The 19,469-nt window shown below is 41.6% G+C and overlaps 1 protein-coding gene across 1 annotated transcript in view; it reads right to left on the bottom strand.

Moving 5' to 3' along the window:
• Positions 1–19,469, bottom strand: part of kif16ba (kinesin family member 16Ba) — a 59,238-nt gene that overhangs the window by 26,878 nt on the left and 12,891 nt on the right. Inside the window, exons 9-16 of the mRNA XM_056280053.1 lie at positions 18,142–18,273; positions 16,833–17,008; positions 15,069–15,134; positions 13,113–13,172; positions 11,631–11,750; positions 6,304–6,355; positions 4,469–4,606; positions 114–196 (exon numbers count right to left, since the gene is read on the bottom strand). Of these exons, the coding sequence (XP_056136028.1) occupies positions 114–196; positions 4,469–4,606; positions 6,304–6,355; positions 11,631–11,750; positions 13,113–13,172; positions 15,069–15,134; positions 16,833–17,008; positions 18,142–18,273 (827 nt within the window). The remainder of the gene's footprint in view (positions 1–113; positions 197–4,468; positions 4,607–6,303; positions 6,356–11,630; positions 11,751–13,112; positions 13,173–15,068; positions 15,135–16,832; positions 17,009–18,141; positions 18,274–19,469) is intronic.

The following is a 19,469-nucleotide window of genomic DNA, read 5'->3' as shown; positions in this document are numbered from 1 at the left end:
TACCTTTAAAGTCTGTATATAAAATGCGTTTTAAGATCCAACCTCAAAAATATGATGTTAGCTTAATCCCTAAACAGTGGCCCTGTGTTAGAGAAGGTTAGAGGTGGTCATACCTTGCGTTTTTCCCGTAATTTGGCTGCTTCTTTGGGGTGGTTGAAACGAAACATGTTGGTCCTACCCAGCAGGATTACAGCCCCTAGTGAACACCACAGAACGAATACAGATATTGACAATTTGTTGAAAATATGAAATCCCCTTTTTTTCTGAATGTAGACCATCTCGGGCTCTGCTCTCAGTTGGCCCTCGTCCTATCTGTTCAACAGGAAGTTTCAGGTTGTCATAGACAACTTTGTGTCCTCAACTGCCCATATACTCTGTGGAGTTCTGCAGGGTTCAATCTTTGGTCCCATCCTTTTCTCAATCTACATGTTACCTCTAGACAATCTGGTTAGCCAGATCAAATGCCATCTCTCACCACTTCTACACTGCTGACATGCAGCTGTATTTATCAGTTAAGCCAAATGATATGGGTAGTACCGGTACCCTTCATGACTGTTTGGCTGCTATCAAGGAATGAATGTCACTCAATTTCCTTCAGCTCACTTCAGACAAAATTGAGATTCTCCTTATTGGTCCTAATAAGTTTGTCTCAGAAGTTAAATCTTGTATCAGCCACCAATGTTAAACCCTCCTCAAGAAATCTGGGTGTACTCTTTGACCAAAATCTGAATTTTGACCCATACATAAACAAGCTTGTGCAAACCTGCTTTTTCTAACTCCAGAACATTGCAACAATCAAATCAAGGCTATCAACCAATGCTCTTTTCTCCTGTCTCAGCCAAGCAGCCCTGTCCCGCCTGCAACTTCTGCAAAACGCTGCAGTCAGGATGCTAACCAATACCAATCTTAGATCCAACATTCTTCCACTTTATTGGCTCCCCATAAAGTATAGAATAGACTTCAAGAGCCTGCTGATCACATGTAAGGCCCTACATGGTCTTGCCCCTTTATACATTTCTTAACTTTTGCATCCTTACTCCACCTCTAGGCCACTCAGATCTTCCAACCAGGGTCTCTTATCTATACCCTGCTCCCTCTGCAAATCCAAGGGTGACCGTGCTTTTGCCATAAGGGCCCCGCCCCTCTGGAACAGTCCCCCCTCTGTTAGACCAGCTGAGTAGGTAAACAGCTTTAAAAAAACTTCTCAAAACCCATCTTACAGACTTGCCTTCCCTGTAATGGGGCTGTAATGTATACTTTTCTGTATGTAACTGTATATGTACATTGTTTATTTTTCTTTATCTATATCTTGTGCAGCACTTTGTACTATATAGATAAACTCTTACAAGTGAACACTTATGACTATAAATGTTACACACAGAAGGTTATCTCTGTCAAACACTGTACTGCCTCAACACAGTGGGTTAATGACTTAGTGAGCGATTTTAATGTGAATGTCGGACAATCAAAAAGGCAAGTTTTATAAAAAATAAACTTTCACACACTATCAAAGCAAATGGACTGGCAGTTTCCTAAAGCTACACCTGAAGTCCATTGTTTTCCACAGTTTATGAAATATTTTTGTGCCTTGGCGTGTTAATAGACTCAGCTCTCACGCTCACCAGCCATTTCAAAGCAATCACTAAAACAGCCTTCTATCATCTTAAAAATATAGCCAGAATCAAGGGTTTGGTATCCCAAAATGACCAAGAGAAGCTCATCCATGCTTTTATTTCCAGTAGGATTACTGTAACGGTCTCTTAACTGGTCTGCCCCAAAAGACCATTAAACAGCTGCAGCTTATTCAGAATGCTGCTGCTAGAGTTTTAACCAGGACCAAGAGAACAGAGCACATTACTCCAGACCTGAAATCTTTACACTGGTTTCCAGTTAGTTACAGAAAAGTTTTTTTTTAAACTTTATTTTCCAATTTTCAAGTTTTTTTGGAACAGGTATACAAAGCACACGAACAACAACAACAACAACAACAAAAATAAACATGCAGGAATCCCCCCTCCCCCCCAAGGCTAAAAAAAAAGGACTACGCAGGGATTTCTTATTCCAATTCCACATAATAACCATATATTTGAAGACTATATAAAGTTGTACACATATATCTATAAGTATTTTCGTTACAACCAGGTAAATAAAAAGTACATTCAATAAAAGGGAAACCCTTCAATAAAGTCTATGAAAGGACTCCAGGTCAAAGTAAAGTTTTTGCGGGTTTTACATATTTTATATCGGAGCTTTTCTAAAGGTAGAAAGGACAGCACCTCCCTCAACCACTGCAAAAATGATGGCGCTTTATTTGACTTCCAGTTAAATAGGATAAGTCTGCGTGCTAGTAATGAGGCAAATGCTAGAGCATCCGTTGTGACCTTACAGTTAGGGGGTGGTATGCCAAAGACGGCTGTGTGAAAATCGGGGTTTATGGTCTGTTTACAGATATGTGAGAATACATTAAATATCTGTCCCCAATAACTGTTGAGGGAGGGGCATGCCCAGAACATGTGTCCCACTGAGGCTGGACTATGACTGCACCTCGGACAGCTAGGGTCTGTGGTGGGAAAGATTCTGACAAGCTTGTCCCCCGAGTAGTGAAGACGGTGAAGCACCTTAAACTGAATTAACCCATGTCGTATACACAATGAAGACGTATGAATACGAGTTAAGCTGTCCCGCCATGCCTCTTCAGAAAGCTCTACACCCAAATCTCTCTCCCATGCAGTTTTTGTTTTGTCCCAGGATATCTGTTTCAATCCCTGTATCAGTGTGTAAATTATAGAGACCCGTTTTTTCCCAAAGGGATCCTTCTCTAGAATAACATCTAATTGGCTCCTGGTTGGCAGATACGGAAATGAGGGAAACACTTTCTTGGCAAAACTACGGATTTGAAGGTATCTAAAAACATGGGATCTGGGTATGTTATGGTCTTTGGTAAGTGTTTCAAATGAGGCGAATGTTCCATCTTTAAATAGATCACAGAAAAACACCAGTCCATTTCTATGCCAAAGTTGAAATGTGTTATCTAACACAGATGGCAAGAAGAATTGATTATTTGCTACTGGAAAAAGACCGCTAGCATGCTTTAATCCAAAGTGCCTCCTAAACTGGAGCCATATCCTAAGTGAAGCTTTAACCACTGGGTTTGTTATTTGTATGTTACGATTATGTGGTAGTGGAGAGGTGAATATCGGTAAAGGATTGGATAAGAGTTCCATGTGAACTCAATCTGTACCCTGTTGATTCTCATATGTAAATGCCCAATGTAAAAGTTTTACAATGTTCGCAGCCCAGTAGTAACAAATAAAGTTAGGCAAACCTAATCCCTCTGTCTCCTTAGGGACCTCCAAGTATATTTTCTTCATCCTGGGGTTTGAATTGTTCCAGATGAATGATGAAATTAATCTATCTAATTGTTGAAAAGTTGTCTTAGGTATGAATATGGGAATCATTTGAAAAAGATAGAGAAATCTGGGTAAGACTGTCATTTTAACTATATTAATGCGGCCCGCTAATGAAATTGGTAGCGTTGACCACTTCTTAAAATCTTGTTTTGTTCGTTCTATTAGTGTTTTAAAGTTATGGTTATATAACCTCCCCATTGTACGAGTGACTTTGATTCCTAAATATGTAAATACATTATGTTCAAGTTTGAATGGAAAGCTAGAGCAGTCTCTATCAGTGTGGTTAATCGGAAAAAGCAAGCTCTTTGAATAGTTTATCTTATAACCTGACAGGCGACCAAAGTTATCCAGGGTAAGTAATAGTCTTGGTATAGACAGAAAAGATTTTAAAGTGCTGCTAAGTGTCTACAAATCACTGAATGGTGTAGGCCCAGAATACATCACTGACATGCTTGAAGAGTATAAACCATGGATTCACCGCTAATTCCAAATGCCAACCTTCATTTGACGGACTCAACATAAAGAATCAGTTTTTTTTGTTTTGCTTTTTGAGAAAATTGACATATTTCTGTCAGTTATGGTATGGATACATTGGAATGAAGCTGAATGAAGGACATGTTTAAGCATCATTAAAACATAGCCTACATGGTAGACAATTACTTTGCTGTCTGTGTAAGGTAGGCAACTAGCATTTAAAAAGCATGCTAAAATTCACGATGTGAAATTTCGGTGGATTTTTATCCACAACTTTTTATTATTTTTGTAAAGCACAGCACCAGTAAGGCCTATTGTAGCATTGGCATCAAGCAGTATAATCCACACAAACACAAATGCATTGCAAAGTAAACATGAACAAATATGACAGGTAAAAACTGAATGATGGAATGTTTACAACCTCGTCTGTCACAGTGACTGATCATTACTGAATATAGCGCAAATCCTGGATGTGATATATGGAAACAGCATGACAGCTATGAGGCGCTATCTGCAACTGCTTGGCTGTAATACTATTTCAGCCTGTGGTATTGCTGAACTGAGCTGGAATTCTGCAGGCTTACCTTGGTTCAGTTGAGTCGGTTCAGTCACCTGCCCTCCGTTGACAGAACACTGGGACCCGCTGAGTGGAACCAGAGTGACTCTACCGCTCTGGTTCTCAAATAAACAGTGTTCACTCTCCAAGTCCAGCCCATGGAGAACTATGTGAGAGAATCAATAATACTTTAACTACTACTTCTGCAGCTGATACTGATTTCAACACCAGGAATGAAGCACCTGCTGATAGGTAGAAACAGGGAGTGGTGCGCTCCCATCTAACATATTTTGTCTGTCTTAAATAAGCACAGTATGAAGCCACTTTTCTTTGAATTCTGACAGTTGGCATCAAATAGTAATTTTTGGAAAAAAAATCTAAAATTTATTTTAAATACGCATGCACACTCGCATACACACAAGCAACAAGATGCTATGGAATGCAGTGAGAAAGATTAGTTATTCTCTACTAAGACAGTGACTACTGTAACAAAAGTTTTATAGTTTGAGGAATAAGTCCAGTGTAACATGATATTATCAATTATGTTTAGTTACACTTTGAATAATGATTCATTTGTCACAAGTTAACTGTGTCAGCTTACTGTTTACATTGCCTGCCTGAAACCAGCACAGCGCCAGCTGCCGAAGAGTGCCACCTTGGGCACTCTGATGGTAAGTGCTTTGACCAAGGGCACAACGGCAAACTGGCTGTGTCTGAGATCCTGATATAAGCAATGGTTCCAGTTGTCAGCTCAGGCCTAACAAGGATTACCCAGCCAGTAATGGTATTCCAACACGTGACCCTTCAGTTATTAATTCACTTCTCAGTGTGCATCAGCCTACAAAACTTGATACTAAATGGATGTCATCTTTTACAACACTACTTTTTGAATAAGTAAGTAAGTAAATAAATAAGCAAGCAAACAAACAAATAATAAGTGTGATAATGTTGAGGAAAGTTTTAAATATGTAGGCCCCTGTACCCTTGGTACTTCTCGCTTTACAGAAACAAATTTATGCTTAAACCAGGAAATCACTATAGCAATGGTACTTAGTCATGTGCTTTAGAGAGCCACGTCTATGCAAGTTTTCATTCCAGCTCAACACTACACCAACTGACTTCACTAGTACAACTTTTCCTTTCTGTTTGAGGGTGTGTTAATCAGTGAAATCAGGTGGTATAGTGTTTGGTTGAAAAGAAATAACCTGCATATATATATATATATATACATATAAAGAGATGTAGGAAAAAAAAGGCTTGTACTGCTATGAGTTTAAGTTTTTTTTTCCTACATCTATCTTAATAGTCCGCTCCTCATTGGTTGAGCACTTTTATTAACACCATTGACGGTTTCCGAGGAAAAAAAACACCCCGCTATATATATATATATATATATATATATATATATATATATATATATATATATATATATATATATACGCGCACACACACACACACACACACACACACACACACACACACACACACACACACACACACGACTACAGGGTAGATGGGTTGGGTGCCATTGCATTACAGCCTTAATTAAGTCTTGAGTCTTGTGTACAAAGGCCATTTGAAGGCCAAAGAAACTATTTGTCGGATAAACCCACACAATTCAATACGGTTAATTCTACCTACAGTCTACATCAGACCATTTTTTTGCTTTAAATCATGCATCTCTCAAAGTCTCTTAGGGACCTATTCCATCTTTTCCTGCTTCAAGTCTATTTTTTAAATATATGTAGTAAAACTGTCCCTCATTTAACATGTCTGATTGAATCTGAAGAGCCAACAAACACATCAAGCCCCAATTATGTTGAAGCCAAACTTTATCTAACAAATACTAATATTTTCACTCACTTATGTCCTGTTCTGTAGAGGCATCCTCTCTGCCGACATATGTCCTACCCTCCTAAAAAAAAGCAGAAAAAACACACAAATGTCAAATACACAAACACACAGAAATAAATTCTCTGTGGGAAGTTGCCCACATCATCAAATTTTTAGAGTCATTTAGTAATAAAGCTCCACAAAGTAATTTTAATTTTTTTTACCACGAGACCTACTTTCCCACTTCTTATCCCCTGCCAAGTACCCAGGGATATTCATTAGAGACATAATCCAGTTTTTGGGGCACAGTCATGGCATTTTCAGAGTTATTTTCTCCTCCAAGCCTGTTACATTTCCAATCTTGTATAAAATTCAGCTAAACTAAGAAAATAATAATAATAATAATAATAAAAACCAATATATCACACAAGCATAATAGTATTTTTTCTGCTTGAAATAAAAGGCTGCATTTTGTTTACACATTGATGTGAAGTTGAAATAGGCATGCAGGATTCTCTCTTTTTACATGTTCACAGTTCCTGGTGCAAAGCTGTGAAGGAAAGATGGCATGAAGCATTAGGAGTTACCATTTATTCATTATGTATGTCTCTCTATACCATGTTGGTTAAAAAAAAAAAATGAAAAGAAAAAAGAACCCAGCCACTGAGGATGCACACGCCAGTGCATTCTTAGTGCTGGTCCCAAGCCTGGATAAATGGGGAGGTTTGTGTCAGGAAGGGCATCTGGCGTAAAATCTTTGCCAAATCAAATATGCGGATCATAAATAAGATTTCCATACCGGCTCGGTCAAGGCCCGGGTTACCAACAACCGCCACCAGTACTGTTGGCCAGCAGGGTGCCGGTGGAAACTATGCTACCGTTGGGCGAAGGAGAAGGAGAGGGGGAAGGCATATCCAGAGGTAGCGAGAAAGGAGGAAGGGTAGGAGTGTGGCGGTCAGAGTCAGAACTTTGAATGTTGGCACTATGACTGGTAAAGGGAGAGAGCTGGCTGATATGATGGAGAGAAGAAAGGTAGGTATACTCTGTGTAAGAGACCAGGTGGAAGGGGAATAAGGCCAGGAGCATTGGCGGTAGCTTCAAACTCTTCTACCATGATGTGAATGGGAGGAGTAATGGGGTAGGGGTAAATCTGAAGGAAGAGTATGTCAAGAGTGTGCTGGAGGTGATGAGAGTGTCAGACAGAGTGATGAGTATGAAGCTGGAAATCGAAGGGTGCATTGATGAATGTTATCAGCGCATATGCCCCGCAAGTTGGTGTGAGATGGAAGAGAAAGAAGAATTCTGGAATGAGTTGGATGAAGTGGTGGAGCGTGTACCCAAGGAGGAGAGAGTGGTGATTGGAGTGGACTTCAATGGGCATGTTGGTGAAGGGAACAGAGGTGATGAGTAGGTATGGTGTCAAGGAGAGAAATATGGAAGGACAGATGGTGGTGGATTTTGCGAAAAGGGTGGAAATGGCTCCCGTGAATACATATTTCAAGAAGAGGGAGGAACACAGGGTGACGTACAAGAGTGGAGGACAGTGCACACGGGTGGACTATATCTTTTTTTTTTATCACTTTAGTTTTTATTGATGTTTTTAGGTCAATCATCCGTATTCAGAAGTAAACATTGAATTATCTACATTTACTTGCACACAAGCCCAACAGGGCAACTCAAAACAAACAAACAAAAAAACACACAAAAAAAATGAACTACAAGAGCTTCCTGTGGGTCTAACTTTCCAGTCTTAAGTGTTGTCATGAATTATGTTGTCGCGTGTTTGCTCCTTAAACCATGTCCATTTCTTCCACTGGCCTTCCATCCGAGGTACTGTAAGTCTCAATCGATGAGTCAGTTTTTCCACTGTATGAATGTCCTCCACTATTTCCATCCATTGTCCTTGTGTGGGGGCGTCCACCTGGCACCATTTTCTTGTGATTGCCTTCTTAGCCGCAATCAGCAGTATCTTAACCAAACATCTATCACTTGGCCCTATACCGTCGTTTTTAAAATTACAGAAATAGAGGGTCATATAGCTCTTAGGGAAGTCATATCCAAGTACCTTTTGTATTACATCATGAACCATCTCCCAAAACATTGCTAGCTTATTACATTTCCAAAATATATGCGAGTAGTCTACATCCTCTGTTCCACATTTCCTCCAGCATGACAGTTTGGTGCTGGAGTATCTATTTTTTATTTTTGGTCTAATAAAAAAACGTATCAGATTTTTCCAGGAGAATTCCCTCCATATCCGCGAACTAGTGGAGGATTGATGAACTTTCCACATATTCTGCCAAGGTGGACTATATCTTATGTGGAAGGTGTGATCTGAAAGGGATTGGAGACTGCAAGGTGGTGACAGGGGCAGAATGTAGCTAGGCAGCATCAGATGGTGGTCTGTAGGATGACTTTGGAGACCAAGAAGAGGAAGCAAGTGAAGGCAGAGCCAAAGATCAAATGGTGGAAGTTGAAGTAGGAAGACTGTTGTGTGGAGTTCAGGGACGAGTTAAGACAGGCACTGGGTGGTAGTGAAGAGTTGCCGGATGGCTGGGCAAGCACTGCAGAAATAGTGAGGGAGAAAGCTAGGGAGGTACTTGGTGTGTCATCAGGACAGAGGAAGGAAGACAAGGAGAATTGGTGGTGGAATGAGGAAGTACAGCAAAGTATACAGAGGAAGAGGTTGGCAAAGAAGAAGTGGGATAGTAAGAGAGATGAAGAAAGTAGACAGGAGTACAAGGAGATGCAGCGTAAAGCGAAGAGAGATATGGCAAAGACAAAGGAAAAGGCGTATGGTGAGTTGAATGAGAGGTTAGACGCTAAGGAAGGAGAAAAGGACTTGTACCGATTGGCTAGACAGAGGGACCGAGCTGGGAAGGATGTGCAGCAGGTTAGGACGATCAAGGATAGAGATGGAAATGTGCTGACAAGCGAGGAGAGTGTGTTGAGAAGGTGGAAGGAGTACTTTGAGAAGCTGATGAATGAAGAAAATGAGAGCGAGAGAAGGTTGGATGATGTGGGGATAGTGAATCAGGAAGTGCGATGGATTAGCAAGGAGGAAGTGAGGGCAGCTATGAAGAGGATGAAGAGTAGAAAGGCAGTTGGTCCTGATGACATACCTGTGGAAGCATTGAGATGTTTAGGAGAGATGGCAGTGGAGTTTTTAACTAGATTGTTTAATACAACCTTGGAAAGTGAGAGGATGCTTAAGGAGTGGAGAAGAGGCATACTGGCACCGATTTTCAAGAATAAGGGTGATGTGCCGAACTGTAGCAACTACAGAGGTATAAAGTTGATCAGCCACAGCATGAAGATATGGGAAAGAGTGATAGAAGCTAGGTTAAGAGGAGAGGTGACGATTAGTGAGTAGCAGTATGGTTTCATGCCACAAAAGAGCACTACAGATGCAATGTTTGCTTTGAGAATGTTGATTGAGAAGCATGTGACAGGTGGATTCAAGGTGGAGGTGGGATTACATCAAAGATCAGCTTTGAGCCCTTTCTTGTTTGCAATGGTGATGGACAGGTTGACGGATAAGATCAGGCAGGAGTCTCTGTGGACTATGATGTTTGCAGATGACATTGTGATCTGTAGCGAGAGCAGGGTGCAGGTTGAGGAGAACCTGGAGAGGTGGAGGTATGCACTGGAGAGAAGAGGAATGAAAGTCAGTAGGAGCAAGACAGAATACATATCCGTGAATGAGAGGGAGGACAGTGGAATGGTCAGGATGCAAGGAGTAGAGGTGACGGAGGCATATGAGTTTAAATACTTGGGGTCAACTGTCCAAAGTAACAGAGAGTGCGGAAGAGAGGTGAAAAAGAGAGTGCAGGCAGGGTGGGGTGGGTGTAAAAGAGTGTCAGGAGTGATTTGCGACAGAAGGGTACCAGCAAGAGTTAAAGGGAAGGTTTACAAGATGGTTGCGAGACCAGCTATGTTGTACGGTTGGTAATGAAGGACAAGATTAGGAATGATTATATTAGGGGGACAGCTCAGGTTGGACGGTTTGGAGACAAAGCAAGAGAGGCAAGATTGAGATGGCTTGGACATGTGTGGAGGAGAGATGCTGGGTATATTGGGAAAAGGATGCTGAATATGGAGCTGCCAGAGAAGAGGAAAAGAGGAAGGTCAAAGAGGAGGTTTATGGATGTCGTGAGGGAGGACATGCAGGTGGCTGGTGTGACAGAGGAAGATGGACAGGAAGAAATGGAAACGGATGATCCGCTGTGGCGACCCCGAACGGGAGCAGCCGAAATTAGTAGTGGTAGTATACCATGATGGTAAAATCTGCTCTAAATGAGGTCTGTGTCATCTGGTGCTAGGCTCTGAATCCCCCAGAGTAGAGAGCAGAATAAATGCTAATATTTATTTCAGTATCTCTGATATAGTCTCTGCACCATTGCACTTTATTGCCTCTTATTTCGCTTGTATATAGTCAATCCTTGTGTATATATCTGAAGATTGTTGCGTTGTAGTGTTGTTATTCTATGTTAAGTATGTTGTGAGAGCCACAAAACCGTAGTCAAATTCCATGTGTGTGCAAATGTACATGGCCAATAAACCTGGTTCTGATTCTGAGTAAGGAATGTCCTGTTACTATGGTACTGGGACCTGTTATAGGGTAAATCATATAGAAAGCTCTCTGAAATTCTCTATCTCAATCCATATATGAATGCATTTTGCGACATTTTGTAATCTTATCCAACTGGGGATGACCAGATGTTTAACTAACCTATGATACAGCGAATAGGGAAAATGTATGGTTTAAGTTCTCTGTTGTGCTCTCTGTTGCTCTCCCCGAGGTTTCTTCCTATTTTTCTCCCTGTTAAAGGTTTTTTTTTTTTTAGGGCGTTGTTCCTTATCTGATACGAGGGTCTAAGGACAGGATGTTGTGTTGCTGTAAAGCCCCTTAAGGAACATTTTTAATTTGTGATATTGGGTTAGACAAATAAAATTGACCTGACTTAAGTTGATCAATCAGTAAGTGTTCCATTGTCTACGGAAAAGGGAATATGAAAGGTAGATGACTCCTTTGTTCAGTGAGAATACAGGGACAGGCCCATGGGGTCTGTTTGTATATCGCTGCGTGGTACAATGGGAGAATGCAGGGAGTTGGTCTCCTATTGTATACTATTTGTCTTGTCTTTGTATTGTACAATATTAAGGGTCTTCTATTATCAACCATCATTGTTTTGTGTAATTATTTCCAAGTCCAGAGTGTTTGCATGTAAGTTTCCACAACAAAGTGCAGCTTTTACATTTTGTTAAAAATAAATTTCAAAGTACAGTTTCAAAATTGTTTCAAAGTCTTGAAGCTTATATTTGACCTCAGCTGATATCTACTTGACTCCTCTGACCTTTAGATGGTATAGGATGATGCCGGTGCTGAGCAGATCATCGTCTATGCCAATGAGATGAGGCAGCTCTGAATCCAGGACCACCCCAATCCCTTCTTTCCTCAGAGCAAGTGTCTCCTCCTGCAGTCATAAAATCAATCAGCGATCAACCAAATCCAACAATAAAACTTCATTCATATTGCAAAGCCTGTTCGTCAGAATTCTATATGAAAAATAGCCATGTTTCCTTCAAAGCATTTTTATGCGTGTTATGAAGTATCATATTAGAAAAGCTGGATGGAAACAGATAAATTCAATAAAATTTTAATATTGCAAAAAAGATTTTGTGCTTATTTGAGGTAGTTTTTGTGTTTTCCAAAGATTAAATTATTTTGTCAGTAAAGAATTTATGCACTATACACATTTGCTGAATAAAAAGAGAAAGAAACTTCACAAAAAATGTAACCTGTTTCTTCATCTTATCTGGTCCATCTTTTTCATGGGTGAGAAATTACTGCAATATGATGTAGGACATGCGAAACTACATTCAGATTCTCACATGCTGAAACAGATCTGATTGAAATGCACCTAATTCCATCCATCCATTATCCAAACCCATTATCCTTACTCAGGGTTGCGGGGATGCTGGAGCCTATCCCAGCAGTCATTGGGCAGCAGGTGGGGAGACACCCTGGACAGGCCGCCAGTCCATCACAGGGCCAACACACATTCACACCTATGGATAAATTAGTACGGCCGATTCACCTGAGCTACATGTCTTTGGACTGTGGGAAGAAACCGGAGCACCCGGAGGAAACCCACGCAGACAAGGGGTGAACATGCAAACTCCAAACAGAGGATGACCCGGGATGACCCCCAAGGTTGGACTACCCCGGGGCTCAAACCCAGGATCTTCTTGCTGTGAGGTGACCGCGCTAACCACTGCGCCATCGTGCCCCATTACATACATGATTCCTCAATATTATGAGCTATACACACCACACGTCAAGCTAAATAGTGCATGGCCTGGCAACCTAAAGGCAACTTATAAAAAATGAGTTAGGTGCGTATTCTGAATAGGCACCTAATTCACTTTTTTTTATTTTACTTTAGAAAATTTCGCTTAAAATTTGATTGACAATTGAATGGAAATGGAGCTAATATAATGATAACCATAAAATCACAATAATTAAAGCAATCATTTCACAAAGCTTGAAGATATGTGGTGTGTGCGATGTGTTGTGTGCATGCGCATGTGTGTGTGTGTGTGAATGATCGAGAATGGGTAAAGCAGTAGAAATTCATGAACAAGGGTAAACAGAGCAATAAAAGCGCTGCTAGCTCAGCTTAGTAGTTTTTCCCACTGATTGCTAGGTCTTTTTTGTTATTTCTTTGTAGGCAATATTGCCATAGTTAGATTTTTACTTGATATTATCATTGTTTTTAAAATATCATGTTTATAGTAAAAATAGCCATGACATTCGGGAATATTGCAGCACCTACCTTAAGGATGTTTTGAGTTTCATTCCATTTGTTGGTCCACTCTTTAGTCAGCTCCAACACCTGGGACACAATATAACAAGTTTAAAATAGAGTCCAATGGAACTAAATAATATCTGCTACAAAATGTCAAAGTTCTCACAGTGGAAATAAAAAGCCACATATTAAAATCATGCCAATTTGCCCCCCCCTTTTTTTTAAACTGCAGTCTGGGACTGTCTTTAAAGAGTTGCAAAAGATGTTTTTTGGATGGATTCATACATGTACCCAAAACAGCCAAGATATACTTTATGACTATTAATAAGCTCGTGCCTCTTGGAGAAAGAGTGTTGAAACCTGTAAGACCCATTTTCCCAAGACTCACAACAACAAATCATATTCAAGAATCATTTTTGATAGGGTGTGAAATCATTACCAGCCACATGCTGGTAAATTTTGGCTTGTACTTTTATTAATGTCATCAGCCACTTTGGTAGGTAATAAGCAACCTTTTGGAGGTCCTAGTTTATCAAAATCATCACAGAGTTAGCTGGCTGGTAAAATACCAAAAGTGGATGTTTAATTTGGGGATTCCCAAGCCAGTGTATCTTGTAGACAAAAAAGGACTGAAGGCCTCTGCTGAGACAGCAAGTCAAAGCAGTGTTCTGCCAACAAGTCTTTGCAGATGAGCTTTTACCGACTGTTCTTGATTTACCTGAACATTTTAGAGGCTGTTCAACATTTGATTGGTGCAGTGTTAAAACATTAAAACCACTGACAGGTAAGTGAATAACAGTGATTATCTTATTACAATGGCACCTGTCAAGGGGTGGGATATATTAGGCAGCAAGTGAACAACAGTCAGTTCTTGAAGTTGATGCATTCAAAGCAGGAAAAATAGGCAAGCGTAAGTATTTGAGTGACTTTGACAAGGGCCAAATTGTGATGGCCAGATGACTGGGTCGGAACATCTCCAAAATGACAGGTTTTGTGGGTTGTTCCTGGTACACAGCGGTCAGTACCTACCAAAAGTTGTCCAAATAAGAACCACTGGTGAACTGGCGACAGGGTCATGGGTGCCCAAGGCTCACTGATGTGTGTTGGGAGCGAAGGCTAGCCCGTTTGGTCTGATACCACAGAGGAACTACTGTAGCTCAAACTGCTGAAGAAGTTAATGCTGGCTATGATAGACAGGTGTTAGAACACACAGCTTGCTGCGTATGGGGCTGCATAGCCACAGACCGGTCAGAGTGCCCATGATGACCCCTGTCCACTGCCGAAAGCGCCTACAATAGGGAAGTGAGTATCAGAACTGGACCATGGAGCAGTATAAGATGATGGCCTGGTCTGATGAATCACGTTTTCTTTTACATCATGTGGACGGCCAGGTGTGTGTGCGTCATTTATCTGGGGAAGAGATGACACCAGGATGCACTATGGGAAGAAGGCAAGCCAGCGGAGGCAGTGTGATGCTCTGGGCAATGTTCTGTTGGGAGACCTTGGTTCCTGGCATTCATGTGGATGTTACTTTGACACGTACCACCTTCATAAACATTGTTGCAGACCAGGAACACCCCTTCATGGCAATGGTATTCCCCAATGGCAGTGGCCTCTTTCAGCAGGACAATATGCCCTGCCACACTGAAAAAATGATTCAGGAATGGTTTGGGAACATGACAAAGACTTCAAAGTGTTGGCTTGGCCTCCAAGTTTCCCAGATCTCAAGCCGATTGAGCATCTGTGGGATGTGCTGGAAAAACAAGTGTGATCCATGGAGGCCAAACCTCACAACTTACAGGACTTAAATGATTTGCTGCTAATGTCTTGGTGCCAGATACCAGAGGACACCTTCAAAGGCCTTGTGGAGTCCATGCCTCAACAGGTCAGTGCTGTTTTGGTGGCACAAGGGGGACCTACACAATATTAGGCAGGTGGTTTTAATGTTTTGGCTGATCAGCATAGAATTAATATGAGGCTTACCCTGGCTTCATTCTGGTGAAGTTTCTCCTCCATACTCAGAGCAGTGGGAGAGTCCAAGAGGGCAATCTGACACACACACACACACACAAATTCAGTTTTTGGACCTGAACAGTAAAAATAAGGAAATATATTCCATTTGGTAACATTTGTGCAAGAACTTTCTCGCATGAGTATTCATGCTTTGTAAATAGCCAATACTCTTGCCAAAAAGATCATGGCAAACAGGCACACACACGCTCATACAAACACCCATGCGTGTGTACACACATTCAACAAAAAAAACAGGTAGAGGAGGAAAAATAAATGCTGTCAGTGTAATGCAATGTTGAGTTTCAACACTGTCCCACTGCTGAATTTTTCTTTTTATAAAGTCATGTTTTAAGGAATTTAGCAGACAAAAATATATCATAAATGGACAATTATGCATTTTCTGTTTTGAATTTAAAACAGTTTTTGAACCTCTGTATGAGCCCTGAGTTCATGATGTTCATCAACATCAAACAAACAGCTTGAGAACTATGTCAACAATGTTTAGTCTGTTGTGAAAGACTCAGCTGCTTTGGATTATGCAACTCTTCTTCTCCGAAACAAAGAATGCCGCGACACCAAATGTGCAAAGAAGATACAGTATTGCAGTTCTATGTGGTGAGTTCAATACCACGGTCTTCGACTCTCCACCATTGAGCAGCTCCACAGAAGTGAACAGTTTGATTTACTTACTCAAGGGAATGTGGTAGGTAATGAGAAAGTAAAGATGTTGTTATTCTTTCCCTCACCCTGCCTTGTTCTCTCAGGCCAATTCAGGGATTTGTATTGGCAGTCTTACAGTTAAGACAGCTTCCCTAACCTCCAGCTTTCATTGGTCACCTCACTGTCCCTTAACTGAAATTCAGAAGCAAACCAAAGAGCAGCAATCCATCCAACCATTATCCAACACAGGATCCTAGGGATGCTGGAGCCTATTCCAGCAGTCATTGGGCGGCAAGTGGGGAGACACCCTGGACAGACCACCAGGCTATCATAGGGCCGACACACACAGATTCACACCTAGGGACAATTTAGTACAGCCGATTCACCTGACCTGCATGTCTTTGGGCTGTGGGAGGAAACCCACGCAGACATGGGGAGAACATACAAACTCCACACAGAGGATGACCTGGGATGACCCCCAAGGTTGGATAACCCTGGGGCTCGAACCCAGGACCTTCCTGCTGTGAGGCGGCCGCGCTAACCACTACGCCACCGTGCCACCCTGGCTGAGGGTATGTCAGAGAAATTACACTTCAAGGTCCACACCATACATCCTAACATAAGAGCAGTAATTCATTTGTCAAAATCAGTCACATGTCAGTGATCTTCACAAACATTTTAGAAGAAGAATGTATATGAGATGATGTACATATCACAGATTACATTCTTCCTCTAAAATTATCAGAATCCCAGTCTGACTGTTTTTGGTTATCGGTTAAACACCGATCTTCAACTACTGAACTGTTCTTAGTACAATAATTAATTGTACTAGACATAACCGCTACTATACAACCTTGCTTGAAACAGTTGACTGGTCTTTCCTGGAATTGACCTGTGTACACGGCTAAAGCATAGCCACCCTAAGACTGACATTAAGATCTTCTGTGTGTTTTCTCCGTTGGTCTCCAACTTCATTCATTGATTTATTCAACAACATTAATGATTTTCCAGCTTGTCCTTACACTCCAAAACTCTTGATCAGAATCCAAAAGAATACACAGACTGGCTACCTACCTGGTTACCCTGGACCAGCAAAGCTTTGAGCCTGGCTATCTCAGCCCGCAATTCCCTGATCAGCCTGACGTTGCCGTCCTCGTTGATGGTGGGCTTGTTGATGATGTTCTTGGCTCGGTTGGCATAGCGGAGTGTGCTCAGGGTCTCCCCGTAGTTCACGTCGGCAGGCGAAATGGCTGTTGGGGAGCGGAAATATGTAGTTTGAAGTAGTGAGGTTCAGTAAGTTTGAAAAACAACAGGAATCAAAAAAGATTATCCACGAGCCTTTGTATAGGAATATACAATGGGTAAGGGAGGGGGAAATAACAAGTAACAAGTATCCTTGTACAAACTGCAAAATCAAACTCCTAAAACTAAAAAATTTGCATAATCAGACATCTGCATGGTGAAAAAAATCTGTAGATAATGGGTTTATATTACAAAGTATTACTCACGCATTAAGCACTACACTGCTAAGAATCATATTGCACAGATAAGACAGGTACATTGATAAGTACATCATACAGCAAGGTAAACAAGACACAGTATAAATCCATCCATCCATCCATTATCCAAACCGCTTATCCTGCTCTCAAGGTCACAGGGATGCTGGAGCTTATCCCAGCAGTCGTTGGGCAGCAGGTGGGGAGACAACCTGGACAGGCCACCAGGCCATCACAGAGCTGACACACACATTCATACCTAGGGACAATTTAGTATGGCCGATTCACCTGACCTGCATGTCTTTGGACTGTGGGAGGAAACTGGAGCACCTGGAGGAAACCCACGCAGGCATGGGGAGAACATGCAAACTCCACAGAGGACGATCCGGGACGACCCCCAAGGTTGGAGTACCCCAGGGCTTGAACCCAGGACCTTCTTGCTGTGAGGAAACTGCGCTAACCACTGCACTATCGTGCCACCACAGTATAAATCATACTCATCTATTTTACAATATAATTTAACAGTATTTCCAATATTTGTGTTTTTTTACAGGTTTACTACTTGTAGATAAATCAAATGTTTATACTGATAACTAACAATCTTCCCTACATTAGCTGGTGCCCAGCATGGCAGGTTTGTACCCAAAGTTACACCTAGTTGAAGTTTTATGTAGAGGACTGTGATTTAGTCACCATCACCTTCAGTAGTAGTAGTAGTATGTTGGTCGCATTATATCTTATAACCCTTTTTGCATAGTCTTATTTATAGTTCATAACCCAATTTTTCTTGTGCTTTTATCATAGTATTTCCTGCTGCAATGACCCAGTTTCCCCGTAAGAACCATTAAAGTAAGATATGATGCGATCATGGGTAGTGTGAAACTCACTGGCAATCATGATGGTCTTAGAGTTTCCCCCCAGGCTGTCCTTCAGCAGCCACGTCAGCACAGAGTCTCTGTAGGGAACAAACACAGTCTTCTTCTTCAAGTTAAAGTTCTCCCCATCCTGAGTCATGTCAGCTGCAAGGAAACAGGAACCACAGATACAGAGGTCAGCGGGAGTGATACATGGGAAACTGTAACTGATAACCAGTGCTACTGTATTTTGCCACAAGAGAGGCTTATTGGCTTTACTTGTACATAGATGCCTTGAGGTGTTTGTCAGCAATGCCACGCATGCATGTACACAAAGTGGTGGACACTATCGATTTATGAACACAGCTGGATTGCAATCATAGCTTGACACCACAAGCAGGGGTGGGGCAATGTGAACTAGAATTCATATCACAATATTTACCTCTGTCTAGATGATAACGATGACATCTCAATATATTAGAAACAAAATAAGAGATGACCAAAGTTTATTTTAACATTAAATAAGCAAGAAGTACTTTGTATGCATATGAAAAACTTTTGTGGAATTTTTTTCCCCCACTTCTGAGGTGAAACAGGGCAAAGATACAACATACATAAAGGTGTACGATCTGTGATGATAATGTGGGCATGCCTATTGATGCTTTCGTTAGATATTTATCCAAAAGAAAACTTTGAGGGCATCCGGGTAGCGTAGCGATCTATTCCATGGCCTACCAACACGGGGATCGGCGGTTTGAATCCCTGTGTTACCTCCAGCTTGGTCAGGCGTCCCTACAGACACAATTGGCCGTGTCTGCGGGTGGGAAGCCGGATGTGGATGTGTGTCCTGGCCGCTGCACTAGTGCCTCCTCTGGTCGGTCGGAGCACCTGTTCGGGGGGGAGGGGTAACTGAGGGGAATAGCGTGATCCTCCCACGTGCTACGTCCCCCTGGTGAAACTCCTCACTGTCAGGGGAAAAGAAGCAGCTGGCGACTCCACATGTATCAGAGGAGGCATGTGGTAGTCTGCAGCCCTCCCTGGCTCGGCAGAGGGGGTGGAGCAGTGACCGGGACGGCTCAGAAGAGTGGGGTAATTGGATGGGTACAATTGGGGAGCAGAAGGGGAAAGAAAAAAAAACTGCCGTTTTCAACTCTGGAGAAATGTACAAGCATTTGATAGCAAAAAAAAAAAAAAACCAAAACAAAAAGATCCAACCCTCTCCCTCTCCAGTCCCTCCCTTTCTTGCACGGGGCTATGCTGATCGGTTGTTCAGATTCAGACCTGTGAAAGTATGGCCTATAGCAAATTACCAACAGCCTCTTAAAGAAATATCACAATACCAAGACAGAGAAAGTTACGCA

This window comes from Lampris incognitus, chromosome 5 (genome assembly GCF_029633865.1).
Source record: "Lampris incognitus isolate fLamInc1 chromosome 5, fLamInc1.hap2, whole genome shotgun sequence".
Classification (NCBI taxonomy): domain Eukaryota; kingdom Metazoa; phylum Chordata; class Actinopteri; order Lampriformes; family Lampridae; genus Lampris; species Lampris incognitus.
Note: the sequence above shows the minus strand (reverse complement) of the source record. Positions and strands in the feature narration are given on the sequence as shown.